At 44.3% G+C, this 22,912-nt stretch overlaps 1 protein-coding gene across 1 annotated transcript in view; it reads right to left on the bottom strand.

Moving 5' to 3' along the window:
• The window catches only part of ZFC3H1 (zinc finger C3H1-type containing), an 844,920-nt gene extending 822,863 nt beyond the window's left edge, over positions 1-22,057 (bottom strand). The window contains exons 1-2 of the mRNA XM_085652529.1: positions 21,378-22,057; positions 17,591-18,205 (exon numbers count right to left, since the gene is read on the bottom strand). Of these exons, the coding sequence (XP_085508655.1) occupies positions 17,591-18,205; positions 21,378-22,041 (1,279 nt within the window). The 5' untranslated portion in view covers positions 22,042-22,057. The remainder of the gene's footprint in view (positions 1-17,590; positions 18,206-21,377) is intronic.
• Positions 22,058-22,912: the final 855 nt, after the last annotated feature.

A 22,912-nucleotide genomic window follows, 5' to 3' on the forward strand; every position in this document is an offset into this window, starting at 1 on the left:
TGATAACCTGCACATTTTTTTCTTTGCACTTAACCAATGTGTTTTCCATCCCTCCTGCCTCTCCCACGGATTGCCGTTTAGAGCTTGGTTCTCTGCTGGTCTGCAACTTTTCTCCATTTAATTTTATACTTATCATTCATTAATATGCTTTATTACGGATTATATGCATTTTAATGGGGCCATCCAGCGTAAGTGAGAAGGCAGTTCTCTTTGCCCAGGCCCATGCTTCTAAAGATCGCAATAGGCATTCTAGAATATTTTTTTTGATGAGGTCAGCTTGCGTCAACTTGTGCATTGAGAGTCTAGTGAAATCATTAATTAAATGGCGCCTTCATTTATTACCGCATGTAAAGCCTTCCGGTGCCTTGTTGGCTTTTCACACACTACGTAAAACCTACAGACAAAATACAAGAAAAAAAGTCTAAGGCATGCAGGTTTTATTATGGTAAAGGCTGCGTAAAGTTGGGTAGGGGTGATGAGGAAACCGCCGGCGTCTCATTTCAATAACTGGTGGGTGGTTTGTGCGCCGTACTATTAAAATGGCCCCCAGCAATTAACATTCAGAGCTCGCGGCTGTGTGAGGTGAACAGCTGGCCTGGCATGACTGAAGAGTAAGGAGACCTCTGCGGCGGGCATTAAATAATTGGGCTGCGGTGGCACAAGCAGTTTGCAAGGAAGCCATTGGCACCCAGGCGAATTCTTGCTCAGAACGGTCTATCCGAATTAGCGAGCACCAAAACAGCATTGACAAAGCCAATAGGGTGACTATAGTTAAAAAATATGAGCGCCCAATGAGCACAAATTCTTTGGAGGATATAAAAAATACAAAACACCCAGTAGAATAGTACATAAGGAAATAACTTAGTTGGTGAAAATATACACAAATGATTTTTTTGGTGTGTCATGTCATCCAGCAAACGCTAAACTACAGCTTTAAGATGAATAAAAGGGAGGTGGGGACCCCCTAAAACAGGTGTGGTTTGAGAAGCCTTTACTTTAGACGTTACCTATGTAATTAATGCATGTGAAGTAGCATCCTATGGTTGACAAACTCAGAAATGGGGTCTCACTGGACAAGGCATAATCACACAGCAGAGTATCTTGCGTAATAGTTTATAAATCAAATTTATCCAGGGACGAAAGCAATAGAACTTAACAGTTTGAAATAAGTGGCAATACATAAATTATTCCGTTGAAATGAAATAATATTTTAGGCCTTGGAACAGCAATTTATTTCTTTTAAAAGTTTTTTTATATCACGAACATGACCCTTGCGGGTATCAGAGCGCTTTGATGAGTTACAGGATGAGGAAGGATTAATAGAAAAAAGTAAGAACACATTCAATGTAAAGTCAATAAAAAAACAACAACAACACAAATTAAGTCTTTGTTAAGAACAACATATTGTCATAGTTCATGCCAGTGAGTGTACCAGGCAGAGATGAACAGCAGGGTGGTGAAGTGGGTATTGCGCCGAGGAGAGTACTAGGTAGCTAGAATATTCAATCCTGTGGGTGACTGGGGCGATAGGAGCCATGTGGTAAACAAAATACCACTGCTGTCACTTATTCACTGTCTCACAAAAAAAGGACTTCTAGCGACATTGCTTCGTAGCAGTTGCCCGAGACAGACAAGAAGGTAAAGACTTTTTTCCCCTAAAGTCGGTGAATGACCAAAATGGAGTCCTCATAGGTCAGACTTCATGTCCATTTTTTGCTTGGCCTGAGCACTACCTGGGAGACCCTGGCCTACTTAGAGCACTGTTTAGCGCTCAACTTTGCTGTAGGAGGGAGGAAATGCCACAAAAAACCTAGTAGCTCACACAATACCCAATCAAATCAGACAGTGTAAAAATTGTCACTACAATAATTTGCGTGGTAATGCAGCACGCAGGGTTTTGGGAGGACCTGAAGTGTCTAGTTATCAGGGTTGACCCTAGTCAAAGACCCCTTTATGTGGCAAGAAATACTGCTGCTCTCATGAGAAGCTTGCTCTTGTTGTCAATTTAACAAACTTTCAAAAATACCTCATTCCCAGTGCAATGTCCCCTATTGTGCATACCCTGTCGCCCCCTACGAAATGTAGCGGTTGCCAGTCCATTTTTAGGCCTCTCCTACACAGCGCGCATGCGGTGCACTAGGAGGGCCTTTAGCCTTCGGTCTTCACTTTTCAAGCACTGCTCTCGTGCTTGTGGCGGCATCCACCTTGCGGGAGCAAGCAGCGGCGTGCAACAAGCATGAGGGCAGTGCTTGAAAAGTGAAGACTGCTCTCCCAAGCGCGCGCACACCACTCACGGGCTCCATTTCCACCCACCCCACACCCACACCCACACATAAACAGCTCTTCAAGCGACGCATCACCCACTCGGCCACCGAGGCTTCAATTGCTGCCTTCCTCAACCTCCCTCACACACATTCCGTTCTCAGTCCCTCTTCCCCACATCTTCCACCAGCCTGTAACATCTGCACACGCTTCTGAATCGCAGACACCCGTGATCTGACTGACCACCAGTGTCTCACATAATATACACTCGACAGCATTCTTGTGATTGTTTCTTTCATTGTTCAGTTGCTGCTATTGTCTCGCAGCTAAGTATTAACACTGCCAACGTTGTGTGTCCAGAGGCTGGGTCAAAGGCCCACCTTCGACCCCAGAACACTGCCAGGTATGTAAACATGACCCTGCAATAAACTGCACCGATTTCATCAGCAGTCTGTGGTCCGCGCACAGAGTCAACAACACACCCCTCTCCTGACAACGCCCCCTCCAGCGAGCCCCTGCCCAGCAGTCTGGGTCCACGCCCAACGCCGTTGAATCATAGAGGTAAACCAGTCGCTGAGCCGACTCAGCCTTTCATCCTTCCTAGATGGATACAACTGGCATTACCTACTTCCTAGGTGGTACAGTGCTTGCACACAGGGCAGAATTTGTTTTGAAATGCTTGTGACTGTACCGTGCAGCACGGACCGCTGAGTAAGTAAACTAGTATTTGGTTTGAATGGCATTGATGGAAACGCAGAGGGAGAGGTTAAGAGAGAAAAGCAGATGCTGTGCGCTCTGATGACTTGATGTGGCTTACTCCTGACTCAGGCAGTGCTGGGAAACTACATCTGCCTCCAGGTGACCACGAGCACACCAGCAACCCACCCCCTGAACCGCGTGGGCCGCCAGACCTCTAACCTTTTGCCACGGTCTCACAAAAGGTGTTTAGTGCTTTCATGTGGATCATCGTATTTTTTTTATTTATTTAGATTTCAAACACGTCTGATTTCTACTTTGACATGGCTAAACACTTATAAGGTCCCAAAGGCGAGACCTATTGGCGATGCCAATGCTTGTTCATCTTGGAAATGCAGAGGAAAATACTTCCGGCTAAACTCTTAGATTTAAGAAAGACGGTGGTAACAGTGCTTATAGCCTCAAGACTGGAGTACTGCAATGCAGTCTTCTCTAGCACCCTAAAGCGTAGCATTAACAAACTACAAAAAGTACAGAATGCAGCAGCTAGAGTATTGCTGGGCATCCCCAAATTTGATTAAATCTCCTCGTCCAGACTCCACTGGCTACCTGTAGCTAAGAGGATTCAATTTAAATCTCTATGCATTGCAGTTAAAGCCCTCAATAACAGGGGGCTAATTCATCTGACAACATTTTTAAAACCCTATACACCTACCAGAGCCCTCAGATCCACCAACCCGGGAAATCTAATTGTTCCTAGAGTCAGCCGGGCCAGCTGGGGAGGTAAGAGCTTTACGGCTACAACTGCCAGCCTATGGAACTCCCTACCCATCCTTCTGAAAAAGAGCCCAGACTTCTCAAATTTAGGAAAGGCCTTAAAAAGTGGTTGTTCACAGCTGAACTGTACCTCAATATCTGCGCCTAGCAACATATACCAAAGGCAGCGCCTAGAGACCTTAGGGTATTTGTTGCACTTTATAAATCACTCATCATCATGGAAAGTTCCAGGAGAACTGAAAACCAAATTTGAGATCTCTACATTGGTATCACCAGAATCACCTCCACTCTTTGGTGCCTAACTTGTTCAGAGTCCGACAATCCTCGAAAAGGGGCTACGGGCCACATGTTTGAACCTTTAAGGCCGCAAACTGCCCAATTTGCAGAATTGGGCCATTTGCGGCCATAAAAAAAATTAAAAAATAAACAAAGTTTCCAGTGCACCAAACCCTATTTTGAGATTCGGTAACCTATTACCGGATCGCAAAATGGGTTAGCGAATCGCTATTAGGAAGAGGCGTTTTTAGGGCGTCCCTTCCTAATACCGAATCACATCGGTATGTAGGAATGTTTTGTGACCGAAATGCGGTCACAAAACATTCGCATTTTACCACCTACTTCAAGTAGGTGGTAACCCATTCGCAAATTCCTTTGTAAATGTATGTAAAAACTTTATTTTTAAAGAGCAGGCAGTGGTTCCAGGGATCACCGCCTACTCTTAAAAAATAAAAACTTTATTTCAAGGAAAAAGGACTGCATTAAAAAAATAAAAATTGTCCTGGCAGGGTTTGTGGTAGGTCCACCGACTGTTTGCGGTGTGCGCACAACACTACATTTTAGTGTCTTTTCAAGCCGGGAGTGGATGATATGAGCCAGCTACCCGAATAGGGTTTGCTGATCAGTCTAGTGACCCACTTCACACATCTACACACTTTAAGGCCCCTCACACGCACTGCACCCATATGGCATGGAATACAAGATCTTCGCCAAAGAGCCCCTCATAGGGTGTCCATCCGGTATTGCAGCGCCGACCTGACGAGGAGCACGCCCAATGATGAAGCATGACAGCTAGCTGGCTGGGTGTGTGAGGGCATGTGAGAAGTTGGCCTGATGTATGATGTCACTAGTTCTAGTGTAACACCTTATATCAGTCCAAATACCCTTATGGTGATTGGTTGTAAAGTCAACCTTATTGACCAGCTATCCTAGTGGTAGCATGGACAAGAGCAGTCTTAGGCTAAACTCTGAATGGCATGTGAAGCCAGCTGTGATACCATATATAATCCCTTGAATACCAAATGAAAGGCCACCACAACAGATATATATATATATATATATAAAATAAAGTGTATTTATTCTAGTCAAACCCTCAGCACTCTTTATGAGATTCGAGGTAAGTACAACACAGTCTTATTTAAGCATACATTAAGTCACACAGGTAAGTAATACAGTTAGGCCCTAGGGGCCACGCAAACCATATACTAAGTAAGTGGTATAAGGACCACTGTGACGGAAATAGAATAGGCCTAGGCCTAGGGAATCGCTGGGGCTACACTACACTAGCGTTAGTTAGGAAGTGGGAGGCCCACGGGATTCGTGTGCAGAGTGGAAACACTCACGCGTAATGCGTAAAAGTCACTAGCAATAGTACAGTTTAGAAAACGGTAGATTTAGGACACTTCCGGAGTAGCTAGGAAGTTGAGACTGGAAAACTAGACACTAGGATAGTCACTATCCTGATGAGCACCGGAGTACCCAAGTTACCTAGCCCACAGGCTGCGGGTGCATAGGGGTGAAGATGCGTCGGTTTTCGTCGTCGACTCCTATGGATGCCTGAAGAAAGATGCTGACAGGCAGTCAGTGAAGAGTGTCCGGTGGATCCCAAGGCTGGGATCAAGAAGAGAGGAAACCTGCAAGCAGAAGGGACAGAGTCAAGGTCACTAGCCAGTGACCACGTGGAACCAGGAAGGAACCAGGCGATGTCGTGGAGATTGCAGGTGAAGGTGAAGCTTGTCGCTGCAGCCAGGAGGACCAGGAAGCGTCGAGGACGACCAGGACCAGGAGGCGAGCTGTCCCACGAAGGCTCTTGCTGTCGGCGGCGTCGAAGTTGGACTAGGACTCACCAAGCCTTGGCAAGCGGAACCCACGAAGAACGGAGGACTTGCTTCTGGTGCAGACCAGGAAGGTCTGGGGTGCTTCTTTGCAGAGAAGCGGGAGCCAGTCTGGAGGAGCCAAACCAGCGCAGAAGATCACGGGATGCGTCGTCACAAAGGCCACTAGCCAACGGGCAAGCAACCGGACAGACGCGGCAAGCAGGAAAATGCAGAAGGGCCCCACGCAGGACTCGTGGAGTGTGGGGGGCTGGTCTTCGGTGCAGATGGTGCTTGGAGGTGGGGCTTCTCAATCCCCGGTGCACAACTTCGAGGGTGCCTCAGAAGCTGCGCTTTAAGTTACTAGCCACTTTTCCCAGGTAGCCGGTCCCACGTCGCTCGTCGCCTCCACGGATCTCAGCTTTGCTGTGGATGTGGATCAGGGTCGGAGAAGTCTGGAAGTCAAGGCTCTGGTCGGGCTCTGCAGTCGGTTCCTCGTAGAACGTGGGCAAAGCAAAGGGTAGTCTCTTGATGGTGCCTGTTTGCACAGGGTAGCCACTCCTTGGCTACAAGGGAGATTCTTCAGTCTTCTTCTTTCGTCGAATGTCGAAGGTCCAGAGTTTCTGTTCAAGTTGCAGGTTCAGGATAATCTAAAGTCTTGAGGCCCAACTCCCACTCTTATACTAATCTGGGGGGCTGGGATACCTGCTAGGTCACGCCTTATGGGTGGGACCTGGGAGGGGGTGGTTACACCCACTTCCCTTTGTCCAGTTTCGCACCAGAGCTGGGGCTTGAGTGCCCCAGCGCCGGTTTGAACTGGACTATGCAAGGAACACCTTGTGTGCCCCAGGCATGTCTCATTCCTTTCAGCCCACCCTGCCCCAATACACTAAAGGCTGTCTGGGGAGGTGCTAGCACCTCCCCAAGCAGGAAACCTATTGTCCAGGCCTCCCTGGCTGGGATCACTCCCAGCAGCAGGAGGTCAGACTTGTGTCTGTGGCAGCAGCATCCATTTTGTGATGCTGAGGCTTTGGTTAGAGTTAAACAGCAAAGTAGGATTTTAACATGTCTCTCCCTCTAGAAGGGAGGAATAATATCCTCATCACCAGAAATGGTATGGGGGTATTATTCCAAAGTGTTAGACACCTTACACGACATGTTTTGATAAAGCCAAACCATAGTTACCATAACCGTTTAAGATTATAAGGCACTTTAAGAGTATATGGTAGGCTATATCATAGAACAGCTATAAGGACATGGTTCCGAAAGCTGCAGACAGGCTCAGCTCATGCTAGAGCACCATCTCACATGTTACCAAGCACTCTGCCTCCAGGATTGTTAAGGCCTGCCATAGGAGTGACTGATAGGTACACATGTGTCTATATATAAGGGTAGATCTAGGCATACTATATCTAAGCAAGGGGTGATTACACGACCTTGCCCCAGCTGAGTGATCAGCCAGTTGTGTCTGATTGGAAGGCCAGACCAGGGGTGGCATAATACATGCTGCAGCCCCTGGGAGGCCTAGGGTACACCTATGCCCTGGGTACCTAGGGTACACTGTACAGGGTCCAATAAGGTGATCCTTACCAATTGGGAATGTACCTAGGGTACATGGAGTCCATTTTAAAGAGAGAGCAGACAGCCTGAGACCCTGAATGGCAGGATCTCAGGCCAACTAAGTCGAAAAACCAGCTAGACACTAGGCAAAAAGTTGGGGGTAACCATAGTCAGATATCCACCTTCCTACAGGGCACTTACTCCAAAAGGAGGAATTCCCTTTTTCCTCCCTTACTTTCACTATACATTGTTTGACACCTGGCCAACCTATTAACCCCCCCCCCCCCCAACCCCGGTAGGGACTGCATACTCAACTTATTGATTAATTTAAAAGCAATCACAGGCATGGTGGTTGCGGAACCCCAGCAGGTCATCATCCCTGTGATTTTAGCGATTCCTAAATTGTGACCTACCTCATTAATGACATAGGTGGATTTGCGACCCCTACAAGTCGCTAGATGAAACTCTTGGAGTTTCATACATTTGTAATAGCTATGACCTAATTGCAATTCGCAGAAAACTGCAATTAGGTCATCGCTATTACAAATGTTTATACTTGTGGCGCTTAAAGTGTACCTTTGTAGTTGACTCCAAGCCTGTAGAGATGTGCCTGTCACATCCGCTAGAGGGTCAGGGCACTAACTGAAGTGTGTAAGCCGAAGATCCACTCGTGAGGCAAAGAGGTTTATCTGGCACGGATCCCATTTGAGCATTCTCTTCTGGAATGGTGTTGAGTACACTTTCCAAGCACTAAAATTCCTCAGATGTCTGTAATGCCAATCTGCTGTTGGGTTCAATCGTCTTGGTAGGTACTCTGCGGTCACCAATATTTTGGGTTGGATACAGTGGTTCCAAAAATCCCTGGCCAGGTCCGTTAGTGCCTTGGACAGCATGCCGCATAGGTGTTTTATGCATTAGACAGCCGATACATTTCCCGTCTTCAAAGCATGGAACAGCAGGGATGTGGAATTCCTGTAGCCCGACGCCTGGGACATATTGTTTGGGTCAAGGGCAACAAGTTTTCATGTGTATTTTGTCCTTGGAAAAAGTAGGCCCAACCCCCTACAGCACAAACCCTTGGGCTGCCAGTTTACACTACCACATTATAGAGCAGGGAAAGGCATTGACTGCAATTATGCTAATATTTGTGTCCATTTGTTAATGCTGTTCAAACTTGTATTTATGGCTCATTAATACAAAGCCTTTGTTAGGGTAAATGTTGCAAGCTCAGACTGCACTACCCAACAGTTGTTCCAGTATAAAAACATGTACACGCGTTTTCAATGTTTAGCAATATGAGGCTATGTATACTGTTCCCAGAAAGCTCTCCGATTAGATGCAAATATTTGCAGAAGCTTGAATGCAAGACAGAATTTTTGCTTTCAAAATAAAATGTTCACAAAAAATGAAAAAACATTTCGCTAAACTACTGTAAAATTGTAGGTAGCATTTCTTTGTAACATCATTTAGTAAAATGTGTTGATGTATGCTAGTATTTCCAAAAAATATTTATAATGGAAAATCAGTGTAACCATTTTTAGGTCTCGCCTACGCAGCGCACATGCGCTGCGTAGGCGAAAAGACCTTTAGCAATCGCTTTGGCTTTTCCGCCAAAAACTTGCACGCATTCCATTGCCTTCAATGGCAATGCGTGCACGTGTGGCGATTCACTTGCGGGAGCTCGCGGCGCCATATGGCAGCAATTATCGCTCCTGGCGCTGCTCGCTCTCGCAAGTGAAACACTTTCACTTTTGCCAACACTTATCCAGCACTCGCCCCCTCCGCTCGCCCCACCCCCTGCTGCCACCTTTTAGCGCAAGGAACGCGCTTGTTTTTACTGTCTTTATTCGTAGAAAGGGCCATGTTACACAGCCAATAGCCGAATTTAAAAGAGTAGAACACTTAAAACACCCAGTGGATAAACCGTGAGGCCGTGTTTCTACGCTTATTTCTACGCTCCTTTCTAATGCTGTTGTAATTAATATGCTTTGGCAGTGACCTATTAAAGGGGTTTCTGGCGATGGCTTATCACAGATCTTCAAAACCCAAGCAGACCTCGTGAAACAAATGAACTGTGATTATCAGCGACGCAGGAGGGGGTTAAGGCCCCTTTAAAGAGTATGTTTTACTTTACGCTACCTCTGGCCGCAGCGACACTCTACCGCCTTCCTACCTCTGTCCCTGGTGAGGCATCGCTATCAGCAGATGTGTCCCGGCCTAGCTTTCACAGCTTATGTAAAGGCTGCTATGCACGTTGAAACCCAGACCTGAAGCATTAGCAACGCATCTTGTGTTCCCTTACAGAACGGCAAGTGCAGGAGCTGCTGGCCGGCGCGCAGGTCACTCCTGAGCCGTGCCCCAGTGTGATCTTTTACTATTAAAGAAAGACGAGGCTGTTGCTGGGAGCTTAGGAGTTAATGACTCGAGCTCACTAATAAAATAACTCGGACGATCTTGAGAAAACAGTCCTCTGCATTCGCACTCATCCGACATGCAGTTTGTGTTTTTCTGCTGATAATGCACCTCGATGGAGCACAGTGATGTTTTGGTGAGCATGCGTGAAGACCATGGCTTTCACATTCGCTACAGGTAAGATGCATTTTGCAGTTTAGCACTGCTTTTTCTACTTCTTGCATTACAGATGTGATTAGCATGGGGACCAGCTATACTTTTAACGTGCTGTTGTGTGCATGGGTGAGCAGATTGGGGGCTTAGAGTGAGTAGAGCATGGGTCAGGATACTGGGTATGTTTACAGCTATGTACCTGTGCATTGTGTTAGGGAATCAAGAAAATATCAATTAGGTTGCTGAACAATGGACTGGGTTTTTTTCCTTCTATGTGGAGACACAGGTGTGAAATAAAGGCACAACAGGTTTTGTTAAAGAGCCTTCTCGGTTACGTATTAATCACGTCGGGTAATGGGTCCTGTTCCATAATTATCCTCCACTTGCCATTGTATGCGGCATATGAGAGTAGAGTGCTCTGAGCACCACGCTTTTGTTAAGCAGACCACTTGAAGTTTATTCATTTATTTGTTCACTCTGTTATTTTAATGGTCGATTTTACTTGAATTCGACTTTTCACTAAGCAGGCTGCCTGGTTGCATTTGCCTGGAAAATTCTTTGGTAGAAATGTCTGTATGTTCTCTAGATCCCAAAGCACTTCATGCTCATTTGCAATGAACACACGATCAGCCTGACCTTGTAGAGGCATACGTTTTAGATAGTTTTAACTACAGGACAAATGGTTGAAGCATATTAAACTGCGAACATCACAACATCTACCATGTTTCCATATTAATCCAAATGTCTAGGATTACACAGTATGTGTGAGGGCACTATGTGCCACCTAGACTTTGTTATTCATATACAATTTGTTTTATATCTGACTACAGGGAGAATTGGCCCTCAGAGCCCCCTCTTCTACAAGCAGGCCCTCACTGTTCATGAAAGCCTATTAGGCTCGAACATTGGTTAATTGCATTGTTGCGTTCTGAATGAATTGTGCATTGCATCCACTAAAGAGGTCATATCCGGTGGTGCACAGAATGACTTCAGTGCAGTAGACATTTGGAGTTAGTTCATGTGCATGACATCAACATGATCCGTGCATAGAACTAAAACCAACTTGACAGTAAAAATAAATGCATATATAGCCCTCATAGGGAGGGACGTTCATTGTTGCTTTGGTTTTGAAAGTACCAGAGTGGAATACAGCTATCGGGGATAGGAATATATATATGTACATAATTTTTCTGCAGGGGTGGGGGGGGGGGGGAGATGTTCTACTACATGGCAGAAAGTAGTGTGCTCTATAAACCAGAACACAAAGAAAGTCTTGCTTTGTGAGGAAGAGCGTGGGCTCTATCTCATGACTAAATTATCTGATCGAAGTGAGTCTCCTCACCTCCACTTTTACTAAAGGATAACAATCTGTATGCTGTTGAGCATCTATTGTCTGTTTTGGATCCCTTTGGCTAATAAGGCAGAAGTCACATGTAGCTTTGACCTATGTGTATAGAATTAGATGGTGCACAAGCTCTGATATGCACTGTACCTAGTCCTTTTTTTTTCTTTTGTATTATCCCTTTTTTGACCCATTGTCACTTTACCAAGATCTTATAGTGGGCTTAAAGCCTGCCTATTGCTTACCATTGGTTGTCTTTATGGTCACTGTCCTTTCTGTGCTTCTTAGTGGATGGATTTACCTTGTCCATCTTGTGTTCATCCCTGCCCTTTCACTGCTCAGCTTCAGAAGCCCACTTTTTTTCTTTCTACTTCAGCACTCCATAAGAGTGCATGTGTTATCCAGCTGTATCCCTCAAGTGCTCCTCTCTCTTCCTCCCTCCCACTTCATGTTGTGCTCTCTCATATGTCTTATTTCCTTTCCTTGCACTGTTCGGTCATCTGTGTGCTTCTCATTATCCACTCCACGTTCTGTGTTGCTCTCTTGCCTGTGTACTTCTGTGGTGTTCTCTCCCTCTTGTGTTTCTCTCCAGTTTCCAACCTGCATGTGCTGCTTTTCCCCTTTCTCCTCCCAATTGCTACCTGCAACATGCACCGTCCTTTTTAACTTTTTTTTTTTTTTAATTAGGTCTTCCACACAAAAAATCTATAGTTATTTTTATTTATCGATCATAATGGCCTCCACCATCTTGGACTGGTAAATAAAAAAATTAATAAATGGCACCACATCATTCTGCTGGCGCGCACATGCCTTCTTACCTCAGGAAAACAAATGTGGACCCCAAAAATCCTATCTCTCTCCTCCTATCTTTAGGAACATTTTTGAACGTTGTGTGAACAAATAGCTTGTGACATTCATAGAGGATCATGCTATCCTAAATTCCTCTGAATCTGGATTTAGAGCAGCCCACAGTACCGAGAAGGAGTCACAGATTCCAAGAGTCTTTCTTTTAACGTGGATGTTCCTGCTATGCTTGTGCTCCTGGATCTTTCGGCAGCTTTTAATACAGTTTCTCAAGCATTACTGATTAGAAGACTGCCTGAGATCGGTGTCAAAGGCACCGTCCTGCAATGGTTAGTGGATTTCTTAGAAGGTAGGACTCACATTATTTCTCTGGGTCCGTTGAAATCTCGTCCGGTTCACCTCACCAAAGGAGTACCACATGGCTCATCACTGAGCCCGACGTTGTTTAATATCTATGTTGCTCCTAAGTCCCAGATTGTTAAAACAGCTGGGTTTGAAGTAATATCTTAAGCAGACGAAACCCAGCTAATCATTTTTCTTGGACAGGACATTCATGGTACCATGTACCGTTTAAGATTGTATGATCTTGCAGCCTGGATGTCCAGGAACTTTCTTCAGCTGAATAGCGAGAAGACAGAGGCTCTGCTGTTTGGCAAAGCCCAGCATCTCTGGTGTCCTGACTGGTGACTTCTGAATTTGGGTCTGCCTCATGCCCTAGTCAATCGGCAAAAAATGTATGTATTACAATTGACCAGGAATTGTCTATGAAAAGCTGCCACAAGAGGGACATTTTTTGACACCATGCAGCTCCTGAAGAAAACATTCCCCTTGCTCCCATCCTCGGCTAGGAAAATGCTGGTCCATATAATTAGCTGTTGAGACTACAGCAATGCTGACCAAATCCTGACTAAACTATAGGTGGTGCAAAATATGGCAGCCTGGTTAGTTAGTAACCTTCCAGCATGCTCCTCATCTGCCTCTATCCTCCGGTTTCTCCACTGGCTTCCGGTCAGAAAGCGCATTAACTTTAACACAGGTTGTCTTGCCCACAAAGCTTTATTGCGCAGGTCCTCTGTGTATCTCACAGACATACTATGCTATTATTGTCCTTATTGCAGTCTGAGATCCAACAATATGGCACTTTTGTCCATCCACTGCATCTGTGCTGCAAGATATGGGAGCAGAGCATTGTCCTATACTTCCCCGGTGGCGTGGAATCTGCTTCTGGGCTACCTCTGCTGCTGTGTGGACTTAGCTTAATTCAAAAGATTGTTAAAAACCTGACTGTTTTAACAAGTAGATACAGATTATATAGAGCGCAATCGCAGAGATGCACCATTGGGTTTAATTCGTTGCGTTTTACGAAAATGGCTATAACGTAACATGCACGTGTCAGTGAAATGATGCAACTGCCATTGCTCCCATCTTTTTATTTTGATGCTGCACAGGATTCCAAGTTTGTATAGCACTTGCCACTCATCACTGTACTCGGGAATCCGTTTAGTCTTCCATTGGTTCACTCCTGGATTCAGTCACTCACCCATCCACAATAAAACACACACAAACTCAACAAGCATTGGCATAGCCAATAGGTCTCGCCTTTGGGACCTTATAAGTGTTTAGTTATCCAGCACAATATCCTTGGTGCAACAACATCAACTGTTGCATGGCTAAACACTTATAAGGACCTAAAGGCGAGACCTATTGGCCATGCCAATGCTTGTTAATAAGATTATGAGAAACAAAAAACAAGCATTGGTAAAGCCAGGCGGCCTTAAATTGGACAGCCTTTTGGTTTTGTCAATGCAGGAATTGCTTTGGCATGGTTATTGTAAAACCTTATTGGTGTGGGAGCTGCTGGGCCCTCACCATTATAACAAACATTGGGAAAAGCAAAAATAGTTTAGTCTCCAAAAGCACGCATTGCCACAGTAGTACCTGGCACTGAACAACAAGCATTTGCAATGCAATAGCTCTCGCATTTACACGAGTTTGAGCTATTGACATTGCAAATAACCATGCCTTTTATTTTTGTTCTCGTTATAAATAAAAGGCATTGTCATTTACAATGCCAATTGCTTAAACTCTCGTAAACGCAAGACCTATTGCGCGCCACACCGAGACATCTGTTTCCTATAATCACGCACGCCTCTGTGCACGATAATTGCAAACAGATGTCGGGCCTGCGCGTAACCATCACCAATAGGCCATGGACGGAGCAGTGCAAATCTTTGAGGAATCCATACTCTTCAGAATGATATTATTATTATTAATAATAATATAGGTCACCCTTTGCCTGAAGCCAAGTATTGGCTTTCCCAACATGGTGGTCACTTCCTGTGCATCTTCAAGCAAAAGCTTGACTGTGTCGAATGCAACACCTGCCCCAATTAAGTCTGGGCCTTAGACTGCCACATTTTCGGGTCCCATTCAGAAGGGCGTTTAATGTCTATCAGCAGCATTTCATTCCTGTGGATATGGAGAAAGCGGATCTCACATTGGCACCGGTCATGCAGCTCTTGCTTCTCTGGAGGGTTCTGAAACAGCTGTTTGCAGACAGCAGGCTGCATTGCTGGACTCATGAGCCGATCAGAAGGTTTGAAAAAGCTAGACCACCGGACGGATCTGCTACAAGGAGGTTTCATTTTCTGTTTTATAGCGCATGTCTGACCATTACCATTTCATGAACCTGGAGGCCTGCATCTTTATAAGAAGAGCCTTTGGCGATTGCTGTGAATCTGCGGGGGTGGCCGTGGAAGCGGCAGCCACAACCTTCGTGATAATAGCACAGCAGGCATCTGACTTTGAAGTAGTCCTCGAGCTACGATACTGAGCGGAGTCGAGAGTCAGCCGTGTTTACGTGTCTGCCATCAATAGAAGCAATTGCGTATTTGCAGTATTTCCCTGTTATTAACATTACAAGACGTACATTCACAACAACATTGCAGGCATCAACATTAACTGCATTTTGATATTAATAGACTAATTCAGCATTTATCGTTTCATTAAATGCCTGTCTATAAATACAATTTAAAAAAGCATGATTAATACAATCATATATTGGGCCGCTAACTGGAAAGACAGGACTGAGCTTTACTTGTAGCCCTAACAATTTAGTAAACAAGTGGTGGAGCGCTGCATTACATGGCACCAAAAGGACAAGTGGAATTTGTTACAGGACAAGTAGATTTATGAAGCAACCTGCCCCATGGACAAGTAGATATTTTAGTAAATTCCACACCCCTGTTCATAATAGCTAAGAAAGTTTACTTTCACTTTGAAACACCTAAATCTGGTTTCAGAGCTCATCACACCATAGAAACAGCAATGCTAAAAGTAAAGACTACGCTTTACAAATAGTCTAAGATGATAATACATGCTTACTGGGTCTACCAGACTTTTGTGCATCTTTTGCTACTGTTGTCCAAGTGTCCAATGGCTCAAATAGCCTCGAACACTCACAGGATACTAAAATCAAGGACAACCTCATTACCAGGGACATCAAATTTCGGCACCCTTCCTCTTCACACACTAGAAGTTCCATAACCCCAATATGTGGAAGACATTCAAATCCACCACACTACCCAAGGAATACACTTAAAATAATGACTAGAAACAATTCAAGAAGATGACACAGAAAAAGACTAACCCAGCAAAAAAACTAAATTCCTTCTCAGCCTACCACAAAAAAAAAAGAACAAAAAAAAGGGGGGGGGGGTGGGGAATAGAAATCATTTTGCTTGAAAGCTAACAAAAAGTCTGCCTTACTTCCAAAATTCTCAAACACACAACTCTAGGATCATTCTACCCAGCAAAACATGGATGCACACATAAAAATCAATTACAAAATGTGTTTTCTGTTAAGTACTCTTATTCCATCTGGTACACCTTTAATGTCAAAAGAAGACTTTACACAAGTTATGCAGGCACAAGCCATTTTACACATGGGAACTTAATAGTTAAGCATTTCCAAGCAAGATGCCCCACCCAAAAGCAGGGCTCTATACTGCCACCAGATTGATCTCAAAGAAGAATTAACACAAATCTATCCAATGGCTGCCATTGGCCGCAAGATGATTTTAAGAGCAAACATTACCTTAAAAGCAATAAGAATGAACATCCCTAAATAACTATCCAATAGACTTAATGTAGCAGGTATGTACAAAATCATGTTTGCCAAGTTCTTAATGATCTAAAAAGGTGGGGGGGGCAATAACATGCATGCTGTCCAAATACACGATTGATAAATATTCTTAAACTGTACCTGAATTCTCTCTTGTTGTAACCTTAAGTAAAGTAAGTTTGTTTTTTCTAGAACACACTAATGCTGTGGCGTCTTGGTACTAACGTTCTGAAGCTGAGCTGACAGAGGAAGAGACCTACTTAATGCTGGAGACAAAGAGCCATGTCTTCAAAGATTTCCTAAACATGATCCTGTTCATTTGCGATCGCAATAAAAAGGGCATAGAATTCCAGAGGTTACAGGCTATGTAGGAAAAGTTTCTGCCACTCCAATTAACTATCTTAGGAATAACTACTAATTTAGAAGCAGATGATCGTAGGTCACATCAAGGGACATACCATGCAACGGTCTTCTGATAGTAGACTAGACCATTTCCATGCAATGCTCTGTGTACCATAGACAAGGCCTTAAATTTCCCACTTTCACTAACCAGCAGCCAGTGAAGATCACAAATACTCTAACTGTACTTAATTTGGGGGGTCTTTAAAAGCAGGCAGGCTGCTGCATTCTCCAGAGATTGTAGCTTTGATTGGAGACGTTTGTGACTTCCCAGGTAGCGAGCATTAAAACAGTCTATCCTAGATAGAAACAGGGCAACCACTACCATGTTTTGCATGTCTAATGGAAAGATCTTTTTAAGTATCTTTAATAGATAGTAACATGAAACTGTAATATGATTGATCTGTTCAGAAAAACAGAATTGGCCATCAAACACCTTATGCAAAACGTGATCCTGGTGAAATATTGAGAGCTTACATATAGTTTTCTTGAAAGCTCAGGCAATTTACACCACCTAACACCATCATACATATGCTGCATCTGTGTAACCCTGCTCCTCTTCTACTCATATTAGGTTAATAAAATAGTCTTATTATACGTGCACAAAAACCTAGCTTATCTATATGCGCAATGCCGGCAGAAACATGCGATTATGCTCTGTCCAGGTTTCTTAATTATGTTGGAATTAATGTGTATTAACATATTTGCTGTATACAATGATCCTTGGAACATTTCCACCATACATAAAGGACTGCTATAGAAAAAATTATAAATAAACAATTAGCAGTCATAACTGGTAAGATCTGTACATAGTGAGAAAGAATTAGTATGAACCCAAAACCAATATGTTATGGTAGTGCAATTAAAGATGTCAAACCTAAAAAATATTTTCTAGAAGCAACATTAATACCACCAAACTTTGACATCAATAAGCAACATTTACATAACAGAAAATATATAAGCTGCTATTACCTGGACTGTGTTCTTCTAATTCATCTTTGACCACCAGCTGCTCTTTGTCATCTTCAACTATTTCAAGTTCCTTAGGATAAACAAGAACATTCAGTTCTGTTTCAAGCTTACTCTGATCCACGGGAAAAGCCAGTTTCTGCCTCAGAGGTTTAATTTCAAAAGCTTGAAAGGCTTTAAATTCATTTTTCATTGAGGGAGTCTCTTCATTATCAGTTGAGATGTCATTAGTAAGATCTATTATGTCTTGATTAATAGATTTAATCAGGTCTGTGTGTTTGTTCACATGTTTAACGACCTTCACGTCCTTATTAACATGTTTAATACCCTTCTGAACGTGCTTAACGGTTTTTACATCCCTATCAGTGTCTTTAGCAATACTATTATTTTCAATGACAGGTTGGTGTCGAGATTCAGCAGTCTTCGGACCATCATGCTGTGCATTTTCTTCTCTGGTACAAAGTGCCAGTTTTTCATCCTTCTTAATATGTTCAAGTTCAAGCTTAATTTGTTTATATTTTAGGAGCAGATCTTCAAAACTTTCATCTCCAGACCCCTCTGTCTTCGAGGAGGAAGAGTAGCTTGCTTTTCGTGTTGGGGAACGCCCAAAGTTCTTAACTGAGCAGCATGTTAAGAAATAAATGTATCACAGGGACATCAGAAATTTGTAATTATTTATTCATGCATAAACATTAACTCAAGTTTGGGACACTAAAAATAGAGGCTTTCCAACAAACATAATGCAAATTTAAGATGCATCTAAAGCGCCCCTTTGTCTGTGCCCCAACAGCATCTTAAGAGTCCACTCTCACTCCTCTAAAAAGCCTCCTTCATGCAGCAGCACAGCTTATCGAGAAGCTGAAAAATGTTGACCACATCGCACTCATGCTAAAGGAGTTATTCTAGCAAGCCCAGATCATCTTCAAGATCAGTTCTATTACTTAAAAGGTCCTCTAAACTAAGACACCTGTTTACCTAACAATAGCTGAAGTCCACACAAGAGGAGCTCCAACATCTCCATATTAGAGACGAAACACTGGAGGAAGAAGAAAACTCGCCTCTTCAAGAAACATTACCTTAAATAGGCTGGATTCTCGCCCCTTCCACTAACTGCACTGCCTCTGTCCCATCCTGTACTATGCCTCCCATTGGGGCTTAACCACTATGCAGCACTCCACTGCTAGCCAGCTAGGCTTGTGCTATAGAAATACCAAAGCATGCATACAAGAGTACCTGGAATAAAATATCAACTCACGGTCTGCTTCTACAAGTGACTCACATAAGTGAAGTGATCCATCTTTGAATCATTGCAATTTGAATAAAATAATTTTGTAAATATCTGCATTTGTTGGAAGCTGTTTGAAGGTTAAAGAAAGTGGAGACAAATCTGGAAATAAAAAGTTAACTTGACTGTGTCGGCAGTGAGTGGATCTGCACATCTTAGCAGGCAAAATAATGTACGCGGCTGACCACGAAGTGGTCACGCAGGTTGCAGCAGTCATCTATACAACAGCGAGCAGCAGATTCCTAAACACCGCCCCTGATTTGCTTATCAGAACAACAACCAAAAAATGAAGCACAATTTGTTTTCCTTGCATTCCCTTTCAGTCCACATACAATGCAATTCCCAAAATGCATTACTAGCTCTTATCAAGCGTTGTTGCCTGGCCTGCACCAGCAGCGATCTATATTCAAAAACACCTGCCTACCGAACCTGCACAGGTCGCGGTCAGGGTTCGAACTAGGGGTGGGCGGAATTTGCGAAATTAACTTTCGCAAATTATCGCGAAAATGTTTAAAATTATCGCAAACAAGCGGAAATATCGCGAAGATGCGGAAGTTTTTTTCCGGCATGTTAGCGAGATTTTCTGCATGGTTGCGGGTCGCCAACTTACTCATGTGGTTGCTTGCGGGCGCGGCCATCTTGTTTTGAGTTGTCTCGTGGTGCGTGATCGCGCGACACATGACATCACTGCAGGCGCGAACTGTCGCGAGACAGCGCAAATGGCTAAAAACAATACAACATCTCATGGAGAACGCGACCGGATCAAGAAAACTTGTCGGCGAATGCAGGGATTCAGGTAAGGCGATCGCACGCGCATGTATTATTTTACAGCGCGAGCAAGAAACAAATTATCGCCAAGCTGCGGAAACGGGAATTTTTGACATTTTCGCGCTCTCCGCGGAACGCGAAAATGTCAAATTATCGCAATTTCCGCGAACGGAACGAAATTTTCGCCCAGGCCTATTTCGAACCCCACATGCTACTCACTTTCTCTACCAAAGTCACAAACATTAGTCTCCTCCTTCAATAAAAACGTATTATTTGAACATTTGCAACTCAAGTCAGACCAGCAGGACACTTACTTATATACTTCATTGTATGAACTCACCACCAGTACAGCAGACATTGCGCTACCGCCTCTATACAGTCCATTAAAGTACTGTGTCAACCTGAGCTGATGGTTCACCCAACTACATGTTCTTGACCATTTCCATCACCAATATGCCTCCTTACGGTCAGCACAGTCACTCGAGTACTAGTTAGAAAAGCAGACTACTCTTCCTACCACAGACTCAAATGTGTGGCTTCGGCACGAACACGTATCACCGCACCATGACCTGGACATCTTAATCACAGTGAATGAGTGCCACTGCTACAAGAAAGAAAGATACTTGCAATTGCCTCCTCCGGCATATTCAACTACCCGCTTTAGTCTACGGTCACTCGGGAAACTTCTTCTGCCCAGCTCCTGGCTGCACCAACCGTATTCAGTCAGTGACCACCTTTCAGGAATGCCCAACCTCAAGCAGCCACCACTACAACAGACTACAAGGAATAAGAACAATATTTTTATATTCATGTGACCACCAAGTTCACAGACTACATTCATTTCCACAGCAACTCCGACTTTATCTTGGCACGACCTACGTGAAATCAGCGTTATCACCAACACTGAAATTAAGTTTTACCGGGACAACCACCCAAAGTATTCTAACCGCCGCCAATTAAGACTATACATACTTTCACAGTAACCTTACCCTACAACTTCAAATAACCACGCTTCTCCATAGACGCCCACCCAGGAATGTACGTCATGCCATAATCCAAGCATGGATCCAACATTAAAACCAGTGGCTGACAGGATCTTTGCGAAACACAATTAAACTGGTCAAATAGCGACCAGAGAACACCAACACCCACTCAAGCATCTGAGCTGCCAACTGGTTTTTATTTTCACCAACAAGGCTCCCAGGCGCCCGCTTGCGAGCATACCCCTTCCAGACTTCTCAATGAGACAATCATCTCAGATAACCGAATGTTTAGAAGCTATTGCCACCGTCAATTGGGCATGAACACAGTGACACCTGTCAGCACCGTATCACTAGCCTAGGGTGACCAGGATTCCCGGATTTGCCTGGACAGTCCAGTTTTTGCTATCTGCCGTGACAAATTGTAGTACATTTAGCTAATGCCCCAGTTTTCAGACTGTCTGCAAAACACTGGGCGAGTTTTCGTGTGTTCCGGAGCAGAAATAATTAAAAGCCCCTCACAGAATGCATCTTAGTTAACACAAATTTCACTTTGTATCTAAGTTGCGTTTAGTTTGAATTAGTGCCTCTTGTTTTACACGTTGCCGAGTACGGTCGTGTCATTCCGTGCCCCTCGTTCTACACAAAACTGTAGTGCTACTTCTACGTTTGCATAACGTATCAGTTTTCGGTTTTAAAACCATGGTCACACTACCTATCCCCTGGTTACTCTAATCACTCTTCGGTAACAGGATACGTGGTGGCAGAATACTCTTCCTGGAAGTCGCATCCCTCCAACTACTTCCACTGTTATTGCCTCCAAAGTTTCTTGGGGGCTTCTCTGGCGCTCCTCCACCCCAACTCCAGTCTCGGCCTCCTCGCTCATCCTCCCAGTAGGGCTTATGAAGAGTGCCCCTAGCCACACGCCCGCGGCCGCCACCTCGGTACCGAAGCCGATCCAGCACAGTGCTGCTGCGTTCCCAAAAAGAAGGCCGCGAGTTGCCTTCACACTGCTGCTGTTGGGGGCGCATTGAGCCAGCAGGAGGAGTGCGGTATTGTGGCTCCTTCTGCCGGTAGGCGTGAGGCAGAGGGGAGTAGCTGCGCCGAAAGCCCCCACGCTGAACCGCAGGGTAGCGCGAGGCCGGTCCAGCCACTTCTCCTCCATCCTGGGGGTCGCCACTATCCGCGTCGCTTATCTCGCCGTCCTCCAGCTCGCCCTCCTCTTTTGGAGACAGGCCACCCAATTCTGTATCGGCCATGACGGCCGTAGGCACTAGTGTTACTGAACGTAGCGATACAGAGCGAGTCACTATGCGGCATGAAGAAGCGACTGCCTGTCGAAAGCGTACTCTGCGTCCCCTCTTCCTGCCACTGGTCTGCTGTCTTCCGCAACCCGCAGCCAACTCTCGCGAGAAGGCCATCCTACCAGCACTGTAAGGGAAGCAAAATCCCTCTGACGGTACCCTGAAGTAGATGACAAAGCACCGCTAATTCGTCTATGTAGTCTTGCAGCCATCTTGGAAGGGTTTTGGGTTGTCCGCCATCCACCAAGATGTCTGTCAGATATAAAGGTATCATTTAACTTTTAGGCATTTGACTATTTAACAGAGGTCTAACCTGAAAAAAATTTGATGTCAAGTTTCAACATTGAAAAAAAAGTGTTTTAAAGTGTATTTTTTTTTGTTTAAAATCAATAATAAAAACCGTCTAAATAATTCCTATATTAATAAAACAGGAAAAGCAGGGTTTTATCAATCATAGTATTTCTAACATTTGTGTCATTGATATTCCCTCTGTGCCTAGTCCAGAATTTACTACTTATAAAAATGCATGTCCGCCAGGGTCTTGTTATTCCCCGGCTTGCTGCTTCAGAAAAGGGCGTGACGTGTCAACGTGTACGTCCTGGTGTCACCCCTTTACTAAATTTGTTTCTGTGTGGTTTCCACGAAATCTAACTGTATTTCTCTACGAAACACCTGCTTAGAAGAATGCGAACAAGCATTTACAATGCAATGGTCTCGGCATTGTTAAAGTTAGCTAACCACGTTTTTGCTACTGATGTAAAATTGTTAACACTGGCTCATCTTTGGTGTGTCTTTTGCACAGTTTTATCTGCTGTTAGAAAACTTTAATTGGAAATGTGTGCAGCTCAGACCTTTTCTTTAACCCCTCCGCAATCCTTTCTCGCTACCAAGGGTGATCCTCCTATTAAATGGCTTGAATTGAGGGAATATTTCTTAAACTATATTGACGCTTTAGAAGATGGTGATGATGATTTAACGCAAGTTAGAA

Source organism: Triturus cristatus, chromosome 4_1 (genome assembly GCF_964204655.1).
Source record: "Triturus cristatus chromosome 4_1, aTriCri1.1, whole genome shotgun sequence".
NCBI classification, from domain to species: domain Eukaryota; kingdom Metazoa; phylum Chordata; class Amphibia; order Caudata; family Salamandridae; genus Triturus; species Triturus cristatus.